The 22,194-nt window shown below is 37.0% G+C and overlaps 1 protein-coding gene across 1 annotated transcript in view; it reads right to left on the bottom strand.

Annotated features, from left to right (window-relative positions):
- Window positions 1–9,264: 9,264 nt before the first annotated feature.
- UBR1 (ubiquitin protein ligase E3 component n-recognin 1) overlaps window positions 9,265–22,194 on the bottom strand; it is a 73,195-nt gene continuing 60,265 nt past the window's right edge. The window contains exons 36-47 of the mRNA XM_082000743.1: window positions 20,614–20,669; window positions 20,200–20,296; window positions 19,233–19,300; window positions 18,145–18,295; window positions 17,209–17,296; window positions 15,354–15,487; window positions 14,006–14,114; window positions 12,164–12,220; window positions 11,580–11,657; window positions 10,385–10,555; window positions 10,085–10,186; window positions 9,265–9,607 (exon numbers count right to left, since the gene is read on the bottom strand). Of these exons, the coding sequence (XP_081856869.1) occupies window positions 9,466–9,607; window positions 10,085–10,186; window positions 10,385–10,555; window positions 11,580–11,657; window positions 12,164–12,220; window positions 14,006–14,114; window positions 15,354–15,487; window positions 17,209–17,296; window positions 18,145–18,295; window positions 19,233–19,300; window positions 20,200–20,296; window positions 20,614–20,669 (1,253 nt within the window). The 3' untranslated portion in view covers window positions 9,265–9,465. The remainder of the gene's footprint in view (window positions 9,608–10,084; window positions 10,187–10,384; window positions 10,556–11,579; window positions 11,658–12,163; window positions 12,221–14,005; window positions 14,115–15,353; window positions 15,488–17,208; window positions 17,297–18,144; window positions 18,296–19,232; window positions 19,301–20,199; window positions 20,297–20,613; window positions 20,670–22,194) is intronic.

Raw genomic sequence — 22,194 nt, 5'->3', positions numbered from 1 at the left:
AAGACAAAAACTGTGAAATGAAAACTCTGTTAGTCCACATAAGGAGAGAGGAAATTGTAGCCCAGTTATACATATATTGTAGCCCTTCTAAAAGAACCTACTAGCTAGGTGAAATTGAGTTGAAGGCAATGAAAGTCAGCATAATGCATTTAACTTTTTTTTCCCCAAAATATTCTGAAGTATCTCTTCATTTTTCCCCCTCCATAGTTTAGAGAAAGCCAGCTGCCATAGCTCCCTGAAAGTCAATGGGTACTGCTGAAATGAGTTCTCTGCTCAAGAAAACTAACTGACAGCTCACGCTGGGATTTTTAAAATTCCAAGTAGCATGAGAGAGTGCAAGTTTGAAAACAAGCAAGTACTTCCCATAAAACAAATACTGATGATCCTAAAGGTTTAAAAAAGCTCCTAATTTCAAAAGTACTTACATAGATCCCGGAGCTGGGAGATAAGGGATTCTTTGGAACTGATGAAGGCAAAGATAGACCGACAGATCTCCTATCACCTTCCCAGTACAGCATTCAGGAACTCTGTCAATGCATGGAGTGAAAGCCTGCACCCAAGACACTTGTAGTTACAGGATGCCCTATGACTCTAATTCATCATTAATAGCAATCAGGAAAAACATACCGATACAGAAAAGAGGAGAAAATATTTTACTTGTTACTGTTGTGAATAATACTTTGTCTGAATATGTTTGTACAGCTTGTGCATTCTTTGTGTATAATCAAGTAAAAATGTTATGTCACCAGAATATTCAAAGCAGAACTATTCCTGCTTTTGAAATTGTGCGAAAGTAACAGTAAAAATTCCTTTTACCTGTCTAAACAATGTTGTTTTCTATAACAGTAGAATAAGCAAGAATTATACTGTAAGAATAGATTGTAAATAAAGTGTGATGTAAAAATCTGTACTGTAATTCAAGCAGGCTGTATGCATGATCATAATTTCAAATGCAGTTGCTTCACTGCTTAAAATTTTAGGCCTATACCTAAATATGTTAAAAGTAAAAACAGACAGATGGAGTCTGTCCACAATAGTAACCTGTAGTAGATGTTTTGCAAAAGGCACATAAGAGGCAAGACCATTAGAAAACAGATCTTTCCCTGACAAAGCCTCCTAACTTCCAGGAAACAGCAGTTTGGGACTTGGTATGACAAAGAGAGTATTTGCACCACTGTGTTTTAATAAATCACAGTGGACATTTTCTTCTATGAATTTACAAAGGATTTTTAAAACCCATTCATGTTTTTGATACACAAAACACAACAATGAGCTTCAGATTTTAATTTCTCACAATTCAATTCTGCATTGTTTGAAAAACTGCTTCTCTTTGCTTGTTGACTCCCTGACAACAAAATCAGGTATCCCTAATTCTTGCTGTAAGATGGAGCTGGTCATTCCCAATTTTACAACCCTCTATTATAATCTCTCTTGGTCCTAGCTTTCCAAATTGAAGAAGTTGCTATTTAACTTTTTCTTCTATGGAAGGTGTTTCACACCTGTGATAATTTTCATCACAATTCTCTGTTTGTTATTTTTAAATGAACAACACTGTGTAGAGCTGAAGACATCGTGAACTACATAGGTCTTCTTGTCCTTCTTTTTTCCTAAGAATTCCTATCATTGCTTGCCCTTTTGACTGCTTCTGAGCATTGAGATAACATTTTCAACGGAACTATCCATAAAAATGCTAAGAACATCTTTGGTATGAATATATCTGGGGGTGCTGGCCGACAGCAGGCTCAGCATGAGGCAGCAGTGTGCCCTGGCAGCCACGAGGGCAACCCGCACCCTGGGGTGCATCAAACACAGCATAACCAGCCCATCCGAAGCGGCGATTATCCTGCTGTATTCGGCATCAGTGCAGCCTCGCCTTAGTGCTGTGTGCAGTTCTGGGCCCCACGATTTAAGAAGGATGTGAAGGTCCTTGAATGTGTCCCGAGGAGGGCAACAGAGCTGGTGACAGGGCTGGAAGGAACGTCCTATGAGGAGCAGCTAAGGACTTTGGGCTTGTCTAGTTTGGAGAAAAGGAGGCTGAGGGGTGACCTCATTGCTCTCTACAGCTTCCTGAGGAGGGGAAGTGGAGAGGGAGGTGCTGATCTCTTCTCCCTGGGATCCAGTGATGGGACATATGGGAATGGTTCAAAGCTGCTCCAGGGGAGGTTTAGACTGGAAATGAGGAAGCATTTCTTTACCAAGAGGGTGGTCAAACACTGGGACAGGCTTGCTAGAGAGGTGGTCGATGCCCCAGGCCTGTCGGTGTTTAAGCATTATTTGGAAAATACCCTTAACATGCTTTAAACTTTTGGTCAGCCCTGAAGTGGTCAGGCAATTGGACTAGATGATCATTGTAGGCCCCTCCCAACTGAAAGAGTCTGTTCTGTTCTATTCTATTGCAAGATTTAGGTTTTGCATAGCTATGTTAATTTTCATTTACCAAAACTGAAACTTCTGTTATTATCCAGCTATTAAGTTTCATAACAGCCTCCTGAAAACATTCAAAATAATACAAAGATATCCCGTAAAAAAGTTTATCAGCAGAATTTGCCACTTTATAATTCCCTTTTTCAGATCACTTTGCAAAATGCTGAAAAAAAATGCAGATTTCTGTGGATCTCGTTTGTTAAGCTTCTTCCATTGCAAAAATACAGAGTTTATTCTTTTACTTTGTTGCTGAACCAGGTCTTACTTTTTATCTCATGACAGCTTCTTTTAATTCTCTGAGTTAGTTGGAGGACATTGTTCAAAGTTCTTTGAAATCTACATTATTACGGACTGGCTCAACCACCTCATCATACTCATTGACTCCTTCAAAGAATTAGACTTGTAAGCTGAGACTTCCCTTTACACTAACTGTGTTAACTCTTCCCTTTGCACTGCATTTACCTACGTGTCCGCTTCTGTTCTTCGTTTCAATCACTTTGTCCAGTGTGCAATTAAACTTAACTTAAGCCATTTTTGAGAGCCAAAAATACTACTTCTGCACCACAGTCTGCTGTGGTGGTGCTGTTGCAGAACACTGAGCACAACAGTGTCCTGAGCCTTGCCAGCAGAACTAAAATTAGCTGATACATACCAGAAAAGAATGAACACAGAAAGTTGTAGCACCTTGAGAGATCAAGGAGAAAGACAGTGTCATACTGCTAATTAATCAGATTTTGCAACAGAATATGATTTTTTTTTTTAATGCAATTTTGGCTTGGTTTTTTTTTTTCAGCCAAGTATGCAAAGTGCCACACGTGTCAGTCAATAGCAATCACGTCCTCAACGCAGTTTTAGTCCATCTACATTGGGAAAAACAGTTCTAGTTGCTCAATAACCAAAAGGTGTAAGATAATCAGAAATAACTCGGAAGAAAAAAGAAATGGATTCTGCAGTTCAGTTTCACTAGGAAAAATTGAATTAACTCCTGATTCAATTGAACAATTCTCTTGACTAAGAATATGCAAATTTTAAAAATTAAAATGCTTTAAAAAAGAAAAAAGAAAATGAAGAATTGTTCAGCATGATGAAAATGGTTGTAAAATATTAAATAAAAGCATAATTATTTTTTTTTTAAAGAAGGAAATCTTATTTTGTATTTTAGGAAATATTTCCTAATGGCAAATAGCATTTAACTGTAGAAGCAGATGAAACCTGACATTTTGCAGCATTTAAAAATCTCTCTAGATCAACTGTTTAGCTTGCAGAATTATAAAAGCCGTGAGCTTACTCTTTTGACAACTCTCTAGTCGAGGTCCCTGCATGGTGGATTTGTCAAGAATCTGCTCTGCAAAACAGATTTGGAAGGAAGGGTGAACTCAAAATGATCATCCAGCCCGAGCGCCTCTGTAATGGCACAGAAATTTCATGCGGTAGCTGCTGCAACATGTTCGCATGAAGAGCAGAGGTGTAACTATCCGGCTACACATTTCCCCCCGCCTCCTCACAGCTCATTTACTTTCACATCCAGAGAACACGTCCTACCGTAAAGGACTAGTTAGTGTTTGGCAAGATAATCTTTGGCGCTCAGCCAACCGCCAAAAACTGCAGCAGTAGCTACCTAGGCGATCTCTTGTGAAGTCAACGGCGTATCAGCGTACATTTCTCAGGAACAGTGGCTCTCTTGATTATTACCGGTAATTACTTAGTCATTAGATTGCTCATTTCTACCCTGTATAGGCATTCTGAGACCCCACAGATACAGATATATTACACAAAGACGACAGCTCCTTTCACAGTAATCAGGATAGAATTTGCTTTTTGAAATCAATGCTTTCTTTCTGCTTTGTAACCGTCAGACGGTGGAAGTGCACCCTACGTATCTAGCTTGCTTTACAGCACCTGTGACAGTAGTTTGGGTTTCCGACAGTATTTAACATTACAGGCACTGGATCAAGAAAACAAGCTCAGGCAGCAGCACACACTCCATCTTTAATTCCCCGTAATTTATAAAGACAAAGATGGCATTAGCAAGCCAAGCCTTTAAGCCAGAGCATCTGCTTAGGTACAGAAATAAATACGATTTGGGGGACACTTCTTATCCCATGTTATTAATGCTTAATCCAGTCAGAATTATTAACAACACATTTGTGCAACAGCAACTTCCAGAGCAAGGAACTCACCTATGCATAACAATTATCTTCTTTATGAAGTTCTTCATAAAAAAACCAAACCTGAAATATTTTAATGTTCAGTTTCTGCTGAAGGCACTATGACCATTCCTGCAGAAATTGCAATTACAATGTTCTTCCTTTAAAGCTTTCTGATTACTGCTGGAGACACTTGCTCTACATTGATCACGAAGAAAAAAGAATTAATAAGAAATATAGAAATACGGCACATTTAGAGTTTCATTTATATTAAAAAAAGTGAACAGAGCCCATTCCCTTAGAAGCTAGAAACCTTCCCTCTGCAAACGCATTTTTTTGAATTGCATAAAATCGTATCGTTTTCTACAACACAAGATTCATGATATTTAAAATCTTACAAAGCATTTGGTACACATGTGCTTTGTTTCCCACCACGGGAGGGAGCACTTTAGGCTCTGCATGTGGTACTCTCCAGTTTAGCAAAGAACCATCATGGAACACAGGTAGAGTCCTCATTTTTGAGGAGACCATCACTTAAATGTATGATCTTGTCCTGCTCCTGTATGTCAATTAACTGAGGCAGACTGCCTGGAGTATGTAAATTTAATTGCTCAATGAAGTTACATATAAGTCTGAATTGGGAAAATAAATATTCCTAGATCATCTGCAGTATTCATGCGATTGAGATGTTGGTTTTGCTCCTTGTAAGAAAGGTCAGCATGATCCACAGAAAGAAAAATGGGATGAAAGAGGATTGGAGGCTTTTTGTCATCTAGAGTGGATTATTCTTCAGGCTGCCATGGTATGTTCAGGATAACCTTCAAGTAGAACATTGGGATGGCCTCTCTCCAAGCACTAGATTACATCAATACTCATACCCACAAAGGCTAATATTACATTTCAGGCACTATTATGAGGAAGGAGCCATAAAGGTTCTGCAGTCTGCTGAAAAAGACTAACGACAGATCTTCACAAATATAGCAGGGACTTGAAATGATCATAAAATCCACAGTCCCCACTACCTGCTTCACAACATTTCATTGAGGCTCATTCACCCAGGCGTGAAGCCTAGAAACCTCCTAAAATTAAGTCTGATGAATTCTATGTTGTTCGACCAACAGCAAAAACTATACTCCCTTTTTTGACACTGATCTCATGACCAACAGTCACACAGAAATAAAAAGAAAATTCAAGTCCAGTTTTAACGTTTCATGTTTAACTTTATACCTGGTCTCCTCTTACCATTACACGAAATAACGTATATAATCCCTTTGAATTTCAGCTCGCTGTCCTTCAACGCGCATTTCCATTACCCAGCTTCTCTTTCATGTATGCTTTCGGCCATACTGAATGTAAGTTTAGAGGAATGTAGCTAGGATTAGAAATAACTGGCTTTGAGAGACTTGTATTGGAGTGGATTTTCATTATTATCCATTTGTTTTCTGTATCAAAAATTTAGCCTCCCTGCAAAACATAGATAAACACAAATAAAAGAGATTGTGCCACAGAAATGAAAGAAAGTATCTTTGAAGATCTTGTCGAGTAATAGGTTAAAAGAATCAAAGTAACAAACTTAGATGTTGCATCACAGATCTGACTAGTTTACAGCGGAATTATTCAACGATATTGTCTAGAAAATAAAGTGGATTTCAACCATAAAGCAAAGCACATGATGGCCAAAATCCTCAGAACGTTTTTGTTAGTAGATCTACCTTTACCTTTTCAGGAATTGGTTCTTAAAAAACATTTGCTTTACTAAGAATAAGCACAGGGTGCAACACCATTAACACCCAAACACTGTAAGCTTAACAGTGCCCGAAGCTACAAGAAAGCAGCGAGAAACCAATGACAGCCAGCAGCTCGTAACATAAAAAGGGGCAAGAAGTACTGTTCGTTTCTATATAAAAAGATTTCTTCGCTGTTTGCTTAGCTCTGTAATGAAACTTTTTTTTTTTTAATGTATCATACACCACATTAGACCAACACCACAAACTTTCCCTTTCTAGAGGTTAAGTATCTGGCAGACAGCACAGCCAGTTCTTCTCTGGGAAGCTACAAAACCAGAATCACTCAACAAATCAGCTGAAAGACATCTAAATATTAAATTCTGTACTTAGGAGTTCTTTTAAAAATTGATGTAGACACTGCAGGCATTTGCATCTGTAAAATACTAGGACAAGCTTCACATGGAATATTTCTTTAATAAGAAAAAGTGTGCCACCATTACTAACCGGTACAACGATGATACGGTCTACAGGGATAACTGGTATTGTTTACCAACCATTTACTAACTCTTCCCGTTTTCCATACTGACAGACACTGCTATAATGCTGTCTATAGAATGAACTGTGACATGTCAAAGCGCCTCCAAATAAGAACTGAATAATCTATGAGAAGTTACTTTATTTCCTTTTTTTAAATATACATATACAAGATATTTTATTTCAAAAGCACAAGAACATTATACAAGTTTCAAATTTACATTTTTGCAATTAAAGATACTGATATGTGCATTATCAAATAACTTCTGTCAGCTTGGATGGAACAGAAATCAGTGGCATAAGCATCTTGCGATCACTAAATACAGATTATACTCACAGTGAACAAAACTGCATAGAAATTTATGAAATGAAAGATGACCACGCTAGTCCATGAATGATATGGGAGCCCATTTGCTAAATTGTATGTGCAAATGTACAGAAAGATGCAACTTTCCTCTCCCACTTCAGCTACAAAGAGATTTCTAGAGCTTTAAACATGAGCTCACCTGCTCAGACCAGCTCCTGTCCTTACACACTACAGTTCAGACAGAAAACAAAATAAAGTGATCTCACTGCATATTTGGTAACGGAATTTTTGTATCAGTGAAGTGCAAGTGATAAATTGATAAATGAATAGGTAAATATCAGAGGGAAACAGTAAAGTGAATACAGTTTTGGTATCAATGAGGCATACATTTGCTAGTCTTAATCCAGTATTTTTCTTGGTAAGAAGTGTTGTGATGACCTTAGAAATAGCCAGTGCATGCAAGTTTTCATGACAACTGTTCTTCTAAATTCAGTATGCATTTCAAATACACTTTAGAGAAGACTAACAGAATTAATGTTTGTTTTTGAAGAGTTTCATATTCAGGTTTAAAATCTGAAAGAATCAAAATAAGGACCAGTGGTCTTAATTGCAAGAAACAGAATACCTGAAAAATTTATGAGAACCAACGATTTATATCACCAGGGAAAGATTATAGCAAAAGTTATAAAAAAGTATTTGAAATCAGAACAATGTTTGAGTTCATTGGTATTCCATTTTTAAGATGAGTTATGGTGCTGTTCAGTACACTCATACGTACTCTAAAAACTTAAAATAGAATGACATTTAAATCTAAATCATTATTTGTGATTCTACCCTCTCTCATACAAACAGTAGCAAAAAAAAAAAAAAGAAATAATACAAAAACACACTCGCAGACATTACTTTGAAAACCTCCCTTTGCAAACCTTATTAAAATGACACAAAAGAATCCAAATAGCGAAGAGGTGGGAAAATTTAGCATACTGACAACTTCAAACTTGCATACAGAAATGGGATTTCCTGGGAAAGCATTTTTACCCACCACATTACAAATTCTCTCATGTATATTATGGTGGAAATTCAGAAAACAGAACAAACATTTAGAACTGAAGCACAGTGACATATCATTGAGAGAGAGTTCAATCACAATGTGCTATAGACTACTGAAGGGCAAAGAGACAGACTTAGCCACCTTTTTTTTCCCTTTTCTGCTCTAAGGGGCACTGAACCACTGAACACGCCCTCCAAAACACACAATTTCATTTATGCAGACAGGGCTCCAAACAATAGTGACAGAGGATAAAGAGTGGAAAGATCCTCAAATACGAGTGATCAAACCTATTTCTGATTCTAAAACTTGCTGCTTTTGGGCCTTGATTTTAGTCAAGTGATGGCTTTGAAGGTCGTCTACTGTACTGAAGTCTCTGCTTCTTGTACAACTCAGAGCTACACTACAACTACCTAACAGTATTTTCATGTTTGGCTCTCGGGGAAGATCTCAGAAGACAAACTGTAAAAGAAGTAAAACTAACCACAGCCTAGCCAAATGGTGCAGCCCTAGCCCTCTTAGGATATACAACATTAACAGAGGACAAATTAATTAGATAAAGTGCAGTTCTGGCAATGCAAAAAGCACAGACTTTATTTTTTGATGCAACAAGCAAGATGGTAACTCCCCCATGCACTTTCTACCCCACACTTCTTTAAAGAGTTCATTAATGAAAATTCTTCATTAAATCCCAGGATGTTGCTGAATGCAGCCTTTTTCTGTACAAATTAATGTTTGCTGTACCTGTTGCTACAGATTACTAAAGGCCTGGCACAACTTCCACTCCAATATTATGCCACAGATCTTGACCTATTTAAAAGCTTCACTAAGCTTGGGAAAAGAACCCAGGGAGAAAGTAAAGGCGGCTTTTCCATAGCAACACCATTTAGGTACATTCTCAAGGCATGGAAGAGACAGAGATGTGGTATGTGCCCTGAAGCACAGCATTTGGGAAGCTGTCCTTGTCAAAACATGGAAACAATTACACCTTCTCAAAAAAGTGGAAATATTTCTGGACCTGAATGTTCAGTAATAATTACATAATGTGTTCTTTTGGGGTTTTGGGGTTGTTTTTTTTTTGGGGGGGGTGCAGGGAGGAAGCAAAACATATTACATGAGATTCTGTTTCAATGTATCAGTAATACATCCAACCTAGAGAATCCATCAATTGTGTCTGAACTACAGAATCCACTTGAGAGTAGATTATTTACTGCCACCCTCCTTTCCTTTTCCAAAGCACTGCCAAAAGGTAAGGGTTTTCACTAAAAATCATGAGACTCAGAGCAGCTGCCAGTTGAATCCAAAGAAGATCTGATTCGTTTCTTGGCTCCTGGCAATCTCCTCTATGATGCAGTGTTGCTGCCATAGCAGATGGAGCTTCCGGTAACGCTCCCGACATAAGTGCAGGGGATTGCCTCTTCTTCATAGCAGAAAAAAAAGGAGAATATCCAATAAGCATATCAGAATAGCAACTAACAAACTGTTCCATTAACAGTCTATTGTTAACATTCTTAATGATAGCCAGATTAAATACTTGTGTGAATACCCATTCAAATAAGTCTATTGGAAATGAAAATAATTCTACATGCAACTCCCAATTTCCAAGAAGACATTTCAGCTATGGCAGTTGTTGCACATTCATGATGAAAAGCATACTAAGTTTTCTTGAGAAAAGTAAAGTTTAACAATACCAAAAAAGTGTATCTTTCCATTATGAATGGCCCATTCATGACTGGAAACTGCCATCAGGCATTTGAAGTTAAAGAAGTTCTCCAGGCCAAGATACGTATTAGTCCTGTACATCCTAGCAGGAAGAACGTGTTGTCTAATGGGTGTAAGAAAGAAAGAGACACCAAAATGGAAATGTAAAAAGACATTCAGTCAAACATCTACTTACTTCAGACCTGGATCTGTTTCTCCATATTCATCCAAGTAGGGAGCAGGATATAAGCAGCCCCTGGTTTTACCTTCAATGAGGACAACTTTGCATTCCCTGATTCTGAAAAAAATATCTACATTTAAAATACAAGACAACAGCCAGCAGGTTCTTAACTTTTTGGTGAGCTATATTTTAGGTCAAAGCAATGTTTCTTCATCTCAGGCAAAAAGAATCAAGTGTTTTAACAATGTTGTGAATTTTGACCTTTAAATATTTCCCTTTACTCTTTAACACATTAAATTCTGGCTAGCTACTTACTTGAGAAACATACAGACTCCAGCTCCACATTGAAGAGCGTGAGAAGTACAGGCTCCCAACTCCTCTCCATTCACCAGTTCCTGACAGCAAGTATTCTGGGAACACAACATAGCTCCACAGAATAAACACAATACTGGATGCTTTTGTTCATCATCAGAAGACCGTGGGCATCTAGAAGAAGCGTAACCAGAACGTTACTGCAGGAATTAAAACCTTAAAAGAAATGTTAACTATGGATAATGTTACTTAAAAACCAACAACAAAAGAAACCCCCCAAAACCGCAACCTGTTGGGATCACCCTGCAAGGGCTCGACCTTAAGGAGAAGGAGCTGTGGCATTGAGAAGCTGGTAAACAGCTGGATATCTGCACGGCTCGGCCTTGAGGAGAAGGAGCTGTGGTAAACAACTAAGAGGAAGCAAAGGAGTGCAGGAACACCTGCAGGCAGCGAATCCTGACTGTGTGAGAGGCACATGGACAGCGCGTGATATTTTGTATATAGCCAATTGCAATAATGTGTGTAACAAGCTGTAACCAATCATGAGTGTGTGTGCAGTGGCTAAGCAAAAATTATGATATATATTGGAGTCAGACAAGACAATAAATGGCTTCGGAATATAACTCTGAGTTGTGAAGTCCATCCTTCTCCCGCACCAACCCACAAACAAATAAAAACCTAAGACATACTATGTCATAATCATATTTCACATAACTGCCTCCTTTGGCTATGTTTTTACATTGCTTGAAATATTGTATTTGCAAGGTATCTGCTTTGAGCAGGAGGTCGGACTAGATGATCTGCTGATGTCCCTTTTAACCTGAATTATCCTATGATTCACTCTTTCTGATATAAAACAGTGCCAATCTTCTGGGCTTGTTGTGTCCAAAATGATTTTCAGGCTTATGGCCAAACCAAATGCACATTGCACTGGTGACAAGTGACCTGCAGATTAAGCTATAATAATTGTATATGCTATCCTATCAAACAGAAATGACTTCATTTATTAAGCTGTTGTGCTTCAGATTTTAAAATGAACATGTGCCAGTATTGGCCAATATAACCATAACAATGCCTTCAGTTCTGCCAAATAATTTCTGTACATAGTTTTAATACCAGTTACAGTAACTGCAAGAATATAAAAGTGACTAAAAGTGACAAAACACCTAGAAAGACAACTAAATATGTCACATCTTACCTAAACTGAGAGGCTTGGTTCAGAAGGCAGCTATAGTCTTCAGGAAGTTCTATTAAACTATTTCTTTTCCTAGGATACCTGGGTAAGCAAAAAAGAACTACTATGAGAATAATAAAGATTGCAGCAAAGAACAGAATGGATAGCTATAAATTCCTGCTAAGCTTTCATTCCTTTCTGCAAAATTCTGCAGTTCTAGAGCAGTTCTCCAGTCCAAGAAGCCCAAGTGAGAGGCTCTATATGGGAGCTTCAATGCTTCTATATTCCAGGAAAAGTGATGAAATTAAATTTCAAATGTAACCTACATGTATGAAGACATTTCATATTTCAGTTAGCTTTTGTTTTTTACTTTTTTCCTAAAGTAAGGTGGATAACTTGTCTAACAATGTTGTACATTGTCATTGAAGAGTCACTGCATGACCAATACTACACAACCATTTAAAAAGACATACACTTTTGGTAGTAGAGCAGGAGGAGGAAAATGCAAGCACTCGAACTTGCCCACAAAGCAGCACTTAATTCTTTGAACAGTTTCAAGTCAAAACCAGAAAAAACACCCCAACATTAACAACAAAAACCAAACTTACCTTATGGCAATGCTTTTCCCTTTCAAACAACTTAACACCACCGGGTCAGTACACCACCTATTCCAAACAAACATTTGTAGATTACAGCATTCAATAATAATATACATTTAGGATCACTAAACTAAATCAGTAAGCAGTAAGCAAATACAGAACTCTCAATGTTTTATCTGTGCTCTAGCTACAATTTCACAAGGAGAAACAGCTATTCTTTACAGTTTTGCTTCAGGAAAATAATTTAAGTTTGTACGCAAGAGAAAAACCTATGTGAAAAACAACGCTTAAGTTATCAGCATGCACATGAAAAACACAGTTAGAGTTTAAAAATGCATATGCCTGAAGACTGTGTACAAGTTCTCCAAGTGGGCTATAATACACAGCTCCTTTTGGAATATATCTGTTGAAAGCCACAGCATAAGAAAATATCATACACACTACTAGGAAAATATTTATAGTTTTTATTTAACAACCATCACTCAATGGTTATTTTACAATGCTTTTTTGCATGTTGTATGCTTGCTTAGAATGGCCAAATGTGTCTACCAAAGCAATGGTAGATACTGGCAAGTTACTAAACAGAAGAATTGGTATGTCTAAGATATCTTTTAAGTTATTTCTACAAAAAGGAGAAGGGAGAGAAAACTGTAGCAGATGGTCAATCTAGTAAGCTTCATTTAACACATTTCTCAACAATCATCAAATTTAGTCTTCTGAAATAAGTTTCTTTCAAAAAACATATGGGAACTTGCATGATGATTTGACACTGTTACTATTACATTAAATATGTATGCCTCCCTACTTGAAACCTCTGTTTTTGATTGGGAGCACTATGATGGATTTGTTAGCCCTGCCTCTAGTGATCATCTTCTAATGTTCACAAGCACCTTTGTGTCTTTGAGCAAACATGTAGGAACATAAAAAGATAAACTTCTTTAATAATTTACTTGTGAAAATGCTATTAATTTATAAGCAATTCTATATACACACACCACAAATGCAATTAATTATAGTAAAATTGTATGTAGGGAATTGTTTAGGTCAGCTATATGGACTGTAAGTTGGCGTCAACAACTCAAAGTGTTCCTAAGTTGAAGGAATCTAGACAACAAAACAGAACAGAGTTAAAGAAAAAAACAGAAAAAGCTACTGTGAGCCAGAGAATTCCACCAAGAACCAGGAATAATAATTAACGTGACCAAGTGCTCAAATGGTCACATTAAATACATGGAGACATTCTCCAACACAATATAACAAGATTACTCTCAGAATTGGGGGTGGTTGTGTCTGTTTATTTTAATTTGTTTTTTTTTTAAATTGAGACTTTCAAATTTTCTTTACTGCTGGATTGCAATTTACATAATATTAAAATTGTGCCTTTTAACAATTAAGTTAACTTCAACATTCATCAGTCTATTTTGGAAATCCAGAGAAGAAATAGTACAAAGTCTCACCCTGCCAGCTACATAATTTTCCATATTCTCATTTTATAGCTTGTGTAATCAGCACCTTTACTGTAGACAGATTAAAAATAGGCCAATGAACAGTAAGTGGCATACCATGCAAGCAAAGGTTTATGATAACTTCTCTCTGCATGAATGATTTCATATAGGTCTACAAGCACTAGCCCCTTAAACTTTAATTGTTTAATGTTTGAATTACCATAAAATATAGAATGTTTTATGTTTTTGAAGTGCTTTAAGAGATTCAGTATACCTGTGCATTTCAAACAGATGTTTAGGACTCTACTCTGAATTTGAGCTTAATCAATTATTAACAAATTTGATGCAGAATTCCCATAGGGACATCACAACAGAAAAACATGGCCTGTCCAGTCCCAATTTGTACCTTTGAAGCAGTGGATTTACTGTGTCCCAGTATTCCTGGAAGAGCAGGAACAAATTGGTTGGTAGAGAGAGGTAACTACAAAGTGCCTTGAATTGCCCTTCTTCAGAAACTGCAAAAGAAAAGGAAAACATGAGCAACTGTTAAAGTGTTTCAGCACTGCTGAATAATTCACTCAAAACTAGAACTCTCCTGATCCCTATTCCATTGAATAATATGTATCTTATAGCTTCAGCGTAGCTCCTGGCTAGTACAATTGGATGTAATTCCACTGACTTAATCAGAGCTATAGTAATTTGCATTAGCTGAGGATGTGCTTTAGGTTTAACAAATTTGACATATTATTAAGTAATTTTTAAGTCATGCGTAAGTAACTTTAATAACAGAATTCCTTGCTTAAATTCCATTTCACTGCATAATATGTAACATGTTAGTAGAGCAGATTTCTGTACTTACTTTTTAGTTTTAGCTTTTCACTATCCTTTTGGCCTGCAATGATATTAAACTGTGCTATGACCAAATCAGTGCGAAGACATTACATAAAGTTGGTCTAATTTAATAGTTTTCTGCGTGGTCATTTATTGGCTCTCCTATAGAAAATGGCATTGCTGATTCACCAGGAAGACTCCTGCCTATAGAATCAGAGTTCCAGACTAATGATAAGGACAATAGCATATCCCAAAGTACAGAGATTCTGACTTGTATATCCTAATCTAATTCAAACTTAGTTCACAGTTTATATAAATCAATTTAAGATGCTATATTTTGTCAGTTGTTCACAGCAATTTTGGTCCTCCTTTCCAAATAGTTGGTGATTCTGTGTTTCATTGCATTATGACAGAAGACAAAATAATTATTTTCGGGTTTAGAATCTGTAATGCATTAGAATCCTTCAAGGAAGGAGTTTAAGTTTCATAATGTGTTTTATTTCTACTTGGCTCTGTTTTGCTGAATCCCTATGTCTTTAGCATTTACCAACATTAGCAACTGCACAAAAAGGATGGTTTTTTTTTTTTAAATATCCTGCAGGCTATTTCTCATATTGTAAGTCCCTAGAGTTATCCTTAAATCACAGAATCTTTGTATCCACAAATATTTGCTATCAATACATCATTGATAATTCACATATTTGCACATACTTAGAAGTAACCCTTTGCCATGCAAAGAGGGCTGTGACAACTCAGCTTCTCATGCCTGTCCCTTCCTATACAAATTAGTATTTCCTTTTCTTTCCAAGTCTTAGTTTAATGTTTTAACTAATAGTGTTGCTGTGAACATTTAAAAATTCCATTCTTCCAAGAAAACAGTAAACAAAGTCAATATATAGATACATTTGTTTTTTCATATTTACCTTGTAGTAGTTCCTCAGGTGGAGAAACTCCCAGCAAATAATGAAAAAATAAAGCAGCACAACGAAGGTAAGGCATGATGCCTTTTTTAACACAATCCCACACATGCCAGCCTGGAATATCCTGACTAAAGCAACTGTAATACACAAATGAGAATTAGCTGCAGTAGTTCACAGTGCAAATCCTTCTAGCACTTTCATGTTTTGGCTAGCATTGGTGGAATGGCAGCTGTGTAGAAGCAACACTGATGTACCTCAAATTCTGTGAAACACAGCCACCAGCATCTAACTTCCGACTTCCCCTTTGCCTAAGGAATGAGTACTGAGTTTATGTAGAACACTTACATTAAGCATTCAAATTATTTCAACTTATATTTTTCAGAATTATAAAAAATAAATAGTACCAATAAATAGCCATAGCTGTCCATCCCTAAATCAGGCTATCTTGAGTTACCTAAACTGTGCAGTACAGCATCACACACAGAGCAACTGGTTCTTACACTGTTTGATTTTTATTACTGAAAACCAGCAATTTTTTGACATAGTGAAAATTTTTCATTCAGTTGGTGTTTTGAATGCAATTCAAAAATGAGGAAAAAAACCCCAAGCAAGCAAACATAAATACTCTTCAGGAACAACAAAACCAACAGAATTAAAAAATTAATACCTCATACTTCATTATGGAAGTCACAACAGTAACACTCAGATTGTTTAAAATAAAGCTATACTAATCCCATTTTTGACAAAAAACCTGGAGTGATACTCATCTCAGTAATTACTCTTGTAGTTTGTGCGATACGAGCATTTAGTCTAAATTTCATAGTAAATTTAACTTAGTGTCCCTGTTGTCTAAAAATTTTAAACTTAGTTAAATTCACACTTATGTGAACAGGATGTTCACACAAACATTGACCAGGAGCTGCTGAGGAACAACGTGTAAAGCTCTATTATAACATCATAGACCATTGCAAAATTTTTATGTAGATTGTGCTGTTTAAGCACAGATAGGTCAGGGTTAGAAGATGACAATACATACACAGAAATTAAAATACTAACAGTTTCAGAGCTGGGTTGCCTAAATTTTGTCATTTAATTCTGTACCTAGGCATCTCAGTACAGTGACCTGATTTTCCAAAATGCAGAACACCTATGATTCTAAGTTCATGCTGCAGAAAAATTACTCCTAGTAATTAATTATCAAATTTCAAATATTTAGAAATTTAGACTTAAAACATTTAGACAAGCAGGTAGTGTTGTCAATCCTTGAGAAACATGTCTTTGCAACTAGCCTTGGTGAAGATAAATCAAAGCAGGATTTGTAGAGTGCATCCATATTTTCTACCTTATTTCACACACAGATACTGAAGTACTAAAGTACCTTAGCTATACCTATCAAAAAAGTCTGAAAAGATGGGCACTAACGCTCAAACAAATAAGCAACTGTGTTTAGCTTTTCACTTCTTCCCCTTCTATAGTAGAACTATTTCCTTCTTTCTGGCTTCCATCTATAATTGCGGTATCTAAAAAACACAATCCAGGCAAATCAAAAATAACTACTATAGTTAGTGGTTGTATTTCTCTCCATAATGGATATAGGTATTTTTTCATCCTTAGACTAAGAATTTACTCTGTCGCCCACAAAAAGTAGCTATTTTAACTTAAGGTGTTCCTTTCATCAGCTTCCTTTTTTTTTTTTTTTTCCAGAGTTCAGGAGTATGGGAAGAAAGCACAATGCCTTGTGCTAACTCCCCATACAAAATGAATAATGTTTTTCCTGTTTTCTGTGTTGTTCAGGTCAGGCCCTGTGGATTGCCATCTTTCTAGGAAAATGCAAAGCTACAACTGAACTGCTACTTACCCACTGGTGTACTGGTAAACCTCTCTACAGAAAGACTGTGCAGACCGTGCCTCCTCACTGTTGTCCGATGATCGAGCAGTAGGGGATTCTGCACACAAAGAGATGAATCCCATTGTAAATGCACTTCATTTGTGACACACTTCTTTTTTGTTACATATACTGAGCTCTATTTTTTTTTAAATTGCATTACAGAAACATTTCCACTTTATTTTGCTTAATTCTTTTCTATTTAGGCTGGTTTTAACCTAACAAATGTTCTCCTAAAACTGCATGCTATAAAGAAGAATCAGGATTACTACCTCATTGCTCATCCTCATGTAAAAACTGCTTCCTTCCCTTGAACTTCTGAAGTTCTTGTCCTACATAGATTAAGCTACAGGAAATTATTTTTTTTTAAATTCCCATCATGCTGAAGAAAAAGGAAAGTAGTAGCTAGGAAGCCTGTAGGTTACTGACAGTTTTTAACAGTAGTATGAAATAAAGAGAAAAGTTAAATTCTCTCCTATCAGTTTATAGGATTCCATATTTTGGCTCTGGGTATTTATTAGGTTGAAGGGTAAAGAAAAGTTTATTTCCCAAATCCATACTAACTGTCACTGTACAGCTCAGAGTGCTGGTGCTGGGCAGATCTTTGCTTCGCCTACAAAGGAGTGAAGAGGGGAAATTACCACTCTGGAATGACTGACTTGAGCAAGTACTGATATATCAGTAATTATTTTGTTTTCTTAGGCCAAGCACACAGAAGTGATAGAAAGAAAGCTCTGAAAATGATGTAGCGCTATCTATCTTTTACCAGAAAACAGTTATTACTACCTAGCACTAAGTGTCATTTATTATGAGGAAGTTTATACCCGCAAGAAACTAATAGTGTCCATCCATTATTTTTAAGAAATTGTGTAAAACTGCCAGAATAATCCAACCCAAATATACCTCTACCTGTTGCTGAAGAGATGACAATTTGTGTTATGTGTGCCAGTGTTGTCAGATGGAAGAGGTAGAGGTGGTTATAGGCTGAACTAATTGATGAAGGTTGCAAGTCTACAGCATCCTCCCAGTATAAAGATGGAAAGGATAACACAGCTCCCACCTACAGTGAAAGGGAAGGAGCAAATATTAAAGTAACAGAAATTTGGTAATAGCTACATGGGTAAAAAATTATATTCTCACTATACCTTTATATTTCATTTCTGTAGTCAATTTAAATATGTTCATTTATCTTGCTAGTTTTAATTCACAAAGTGCAGCAAAAAAATCATTGGAAAATATTAGGCATTTGTGCCCTTCTCTAGTATGTAGGAAACTGAGACATAGTTCCATCATAATTGCCAGTTTAGAGATACACCAAGAAAGCTTGTTGAACCCCTAGAAAGCTTAATTTCTGGTTTCTGACATAAAACATTGAACATAAAGCACACTGAAAAAAGTGAGAAGCAATACCAAGCATTAGTTAGAAAGGCAACCATGGCAAAACAGGCTTTATTTTGCTGGGTTTGTTTTTTTGTTTGTTTAGGATTGGTTGTCATCTTTGTCGTGTGGTTTTCTTGTTTTTTTTAAACAGTAGAAGAAACTATAACACAGATCTGTATTAAGAACAAAAAGAAGAGGCTAAGAAGAGTAAAGAAGGTAATGAGAGTTGAATATGAAGGAATCAGAAGGTATGAGAGTCCTACTGAGACAAAGGGAAAGTGAGAGAAACAAGTCAAGTGGGTGCATTCCTCAGGGTTTTTTTTCCTTTGAAAGTTTGATAGTAATGGATATGGTAAAAGGACGATTGAGATTGCAAGCATGACATTTAATAAGAGTGAGACAGAAAAGACTTGAAAGCTAGAAGAACAGCAGAAGTAAAAATAAACACTCATATATAGTAGTCACATAATCATTTCCTTGTATGCAGTGCTCATTGTACAATCATTTGACTCATGCAAGCGAACAGATAATGCAGGACTATCTACAGGGTAAAGTACACAAAAATCCATACTCCAAAAAAGAAGTATTAATATGAAGAATAAAATGAACCTGCTTACCAAAATGTGGAACATATCTACGTCTAAGAGGGATGGAGTGTCCTCCACTTTAAAGTTTGGTAGAAGAACTACAAAATAAACATATCAATTATGCATTTGATGTGTATTTTCTTCTTGCAGTATCAGAATCTGATTTTAGAGCCTCTATTATTTATGTGTTTTCATTTTAAAAAAGCCAAGTCTCCGAATTAAGGAGGTATGTGTTTAATTAACTGCTTACCACTTATTTAATTGATTGTGCATCTGTTCAGCTATTTCCGTATGTCCAACCAGCTCACAATTTTAATGACTGTATCTTCAAAATTCTGAGATAAAAATCTTTGATTTATTTCTCCAGCGCTAATAAAGCACACACATTAAGGGTGAAGTCCACAAATGTACTTAGGTACTGCAACACTAGATGCCTCACAACCTAGCCCAATACCTGTACCACACCTAAGAATCCTACTGAATAGAAGGCAAGTCAAAGAGTAGGATTCACAAAGGCCATCATGCTTACCTAATCAGTAAGAAACACGGAGGATAGCTATGTGTCGTAAACTAGCTCTCCCCAAGAACAAAGTATCTTAAGCTAGGCTGCAAGCGGCCTTTTGAAAGTACTAAAAAGATGACGTCTCACAATTAAGACAGAGGAATACCTGTTTTGTGGCTTTATCCACCTGTTTAGCACAGAATTTGAGTACTTTTAAACACTGCCAGAAATAGATCATTAATCACCTGTAAATATTCCAGATCTGAGTATCTCCAGGCCTAGGTGATCTGGGCTAGAGGACTTTTTAGGGCTGGGTTAACAGAATTATTGATTACTTAAGTTCAAGCAATACTCCATGATTTCAGGCAACATTAACTGAAGTTAGCAGTGTTGTCAGTAGCCTAACCTTTTCTTCTATGCTGTGTTAATGCATGTGCCATTTTGCAATAGGAACTTCTGCAACATGAAAGGTAGTAAAGAAAAGGAATACAATACCTCCTAGAAGACGAATCAGATGTTTCTGAATCAGGACCTGTGGTGATGTTGTTCTCTGAGCAGCTGCAAACTGCACTAATGCTTTAAGGCCACTGTGCTAGAGCGCAAGAGAAAGTGGTTGGACAGGAAAAAAGGAAAGATGTAATAGTGAAATAAAGCTGTAAAAACATACCTACTTCTACAAACAGAAGAGACACTGATAAGTGAATTTAATATGAATTTCCATGTATAGGTAGAAACATTATTCTTCCAAAATGCTCTTTACGTTATCAATCTAAACATTTTAAGAGCTATCTTTTAACAGAGAATTACCTTGATGCTGGCAGTTTCAACAGTAAGTTCATATATATAAAATACACTTACATAAAAAACATTTTTTATTTAAAATATATTGCATATCTTACTTGCCCATACCTGTCTATTTTGCAGAGATCCAAATAAAGGCTTGCCCTCAGTTTCCAAGAGGTTTTCTTAAAATTAAACACAGAAAAAAATTAAGATACTTTGTTCTACAGGAACTAATATAATACTTCTGTTAGAATATACTTAGTCCAAGATTAATTTTTATTATAGAATCATAGAATCTTTGGGTTGGAAGGGACCTTCAAAGGTCATCTTGTCCACCGCCCGGCCCTGCAGTGAGCAGGGACATCATCAACTAGATCAGGTTGCTCAGAGCTTCGTCCAACCTGACCTGCAATGTTTCCAGGGATGGGGCATCTACCACCTCTCTGGGCAACCTGTGCCAGGGTTTCACCACCCTCATTGTGAAAAATTTCTTCCTCAGATCTAGTCAAAATCTGCCCTTTTTTAGTTTAAAACCATTACCCCTTGTCCTGTTGCAACAGACCCTGCTAAAAAGTCTGTCCCCGTCTTTCTTAAAAGCCCCCTTTAAGTACTGAAAGGCTGCAATAAGGTCCTTCCATTGAGGGACACAACTCATCACTGATCTCCATCTGGACATTGAGCCGTTGACCACTACCCTCTGGATGCAACCATCCAACCAATTCCTCATCCACCCAACAGTCCAACCATCAAATCCATATCGCTCCAAGTTAGAGAAGGATGTTGTGGGGGACTGCGTCAAAGGCCTTACAGAAGTCCAGATAGACAACATTGGTAGCTCTTTCCTTGTCCACTGATGTGGTCACTCCATCACAGAAGGCCACTAGGTCAGGCAGGACTTGCCCTTCGTGAAGCCATGCTGACTGTCTCCAATTACCTGCCTGTCCTCCATGTGCCTTAGCATAGCTTCTAGGAGGATCTGTTCCATGATCTTCCCAGGCACAGAGGTGAGGCTGACAAGTCAGTAGGTAGTTCCCAGAGTCCTCCTTGCTACCCTTTCTAAAAATGGGTGCAATGTTTCCCTTTTTCCAGTCCCCAAGGACTTCACCTGACTGCCATGACTTTTCAAATATCATGGAGAGTGGCTTGGCAACTACATCAGCCAATTCCTTCAGGACTCTGGGGTGCATCTCGTCAAGTCCCATAGACTTATATACGTTCAGGTTCTCCAGGTGGTCTCAAAACTGATCTTCTCTTACAGTGGGAGGGACTTTGCTCCTTCGATCCCCATTTTGCAGGCCATCCCCCTTGAGAGGTGTGGGAAGAGACACTGCCAGTGAAGACTGAGGCAAATATGTCGTTCAGTACCTCAGCCTTCTCATCCATTGTTGCCAGCATATGTACTTCTTTTTAAAGCTCAACTTTATGCTGATAAGAGAATTCTCTTGAAAAATCTATTTTAAATGGTACTGAATGTTTTACAGATAAATAGTTGTAACAAGCTTTTTAAAAACATTTGGTTTTCATATCTTGCTAACTAGGGATTTAAAGAAACAGTTTCACATGAATAATAAGACATGCTACGGATTTAGTTGTATTTTCAGTTACCCTTATACAATGCTCAAAACATCAAGGTATGTTTACAGGGATGCTATACAGCCATCTGACCCTCAGATTTGCATTACTGCATTTGACTGTAGTTTAATAAAA

Source organism: Phaethon aethereus (assembly GCF_964289735.1).
Source record: "Phaethon aethereus genome assembly, chromosome: 5".
Taxonomy (NCBI): domain Eukaryota; kingdom Metazoa; phylum Chordata; class Aves; order Phaethontiformes; family Phaethontidae; genus Phaethon; species Phaethon aethereus.
The sequence above is the reverse complement of the archived record's forward strand: the minus strand, read 5'-3'. Positions and strand labels throughout refer to the sequence as shown.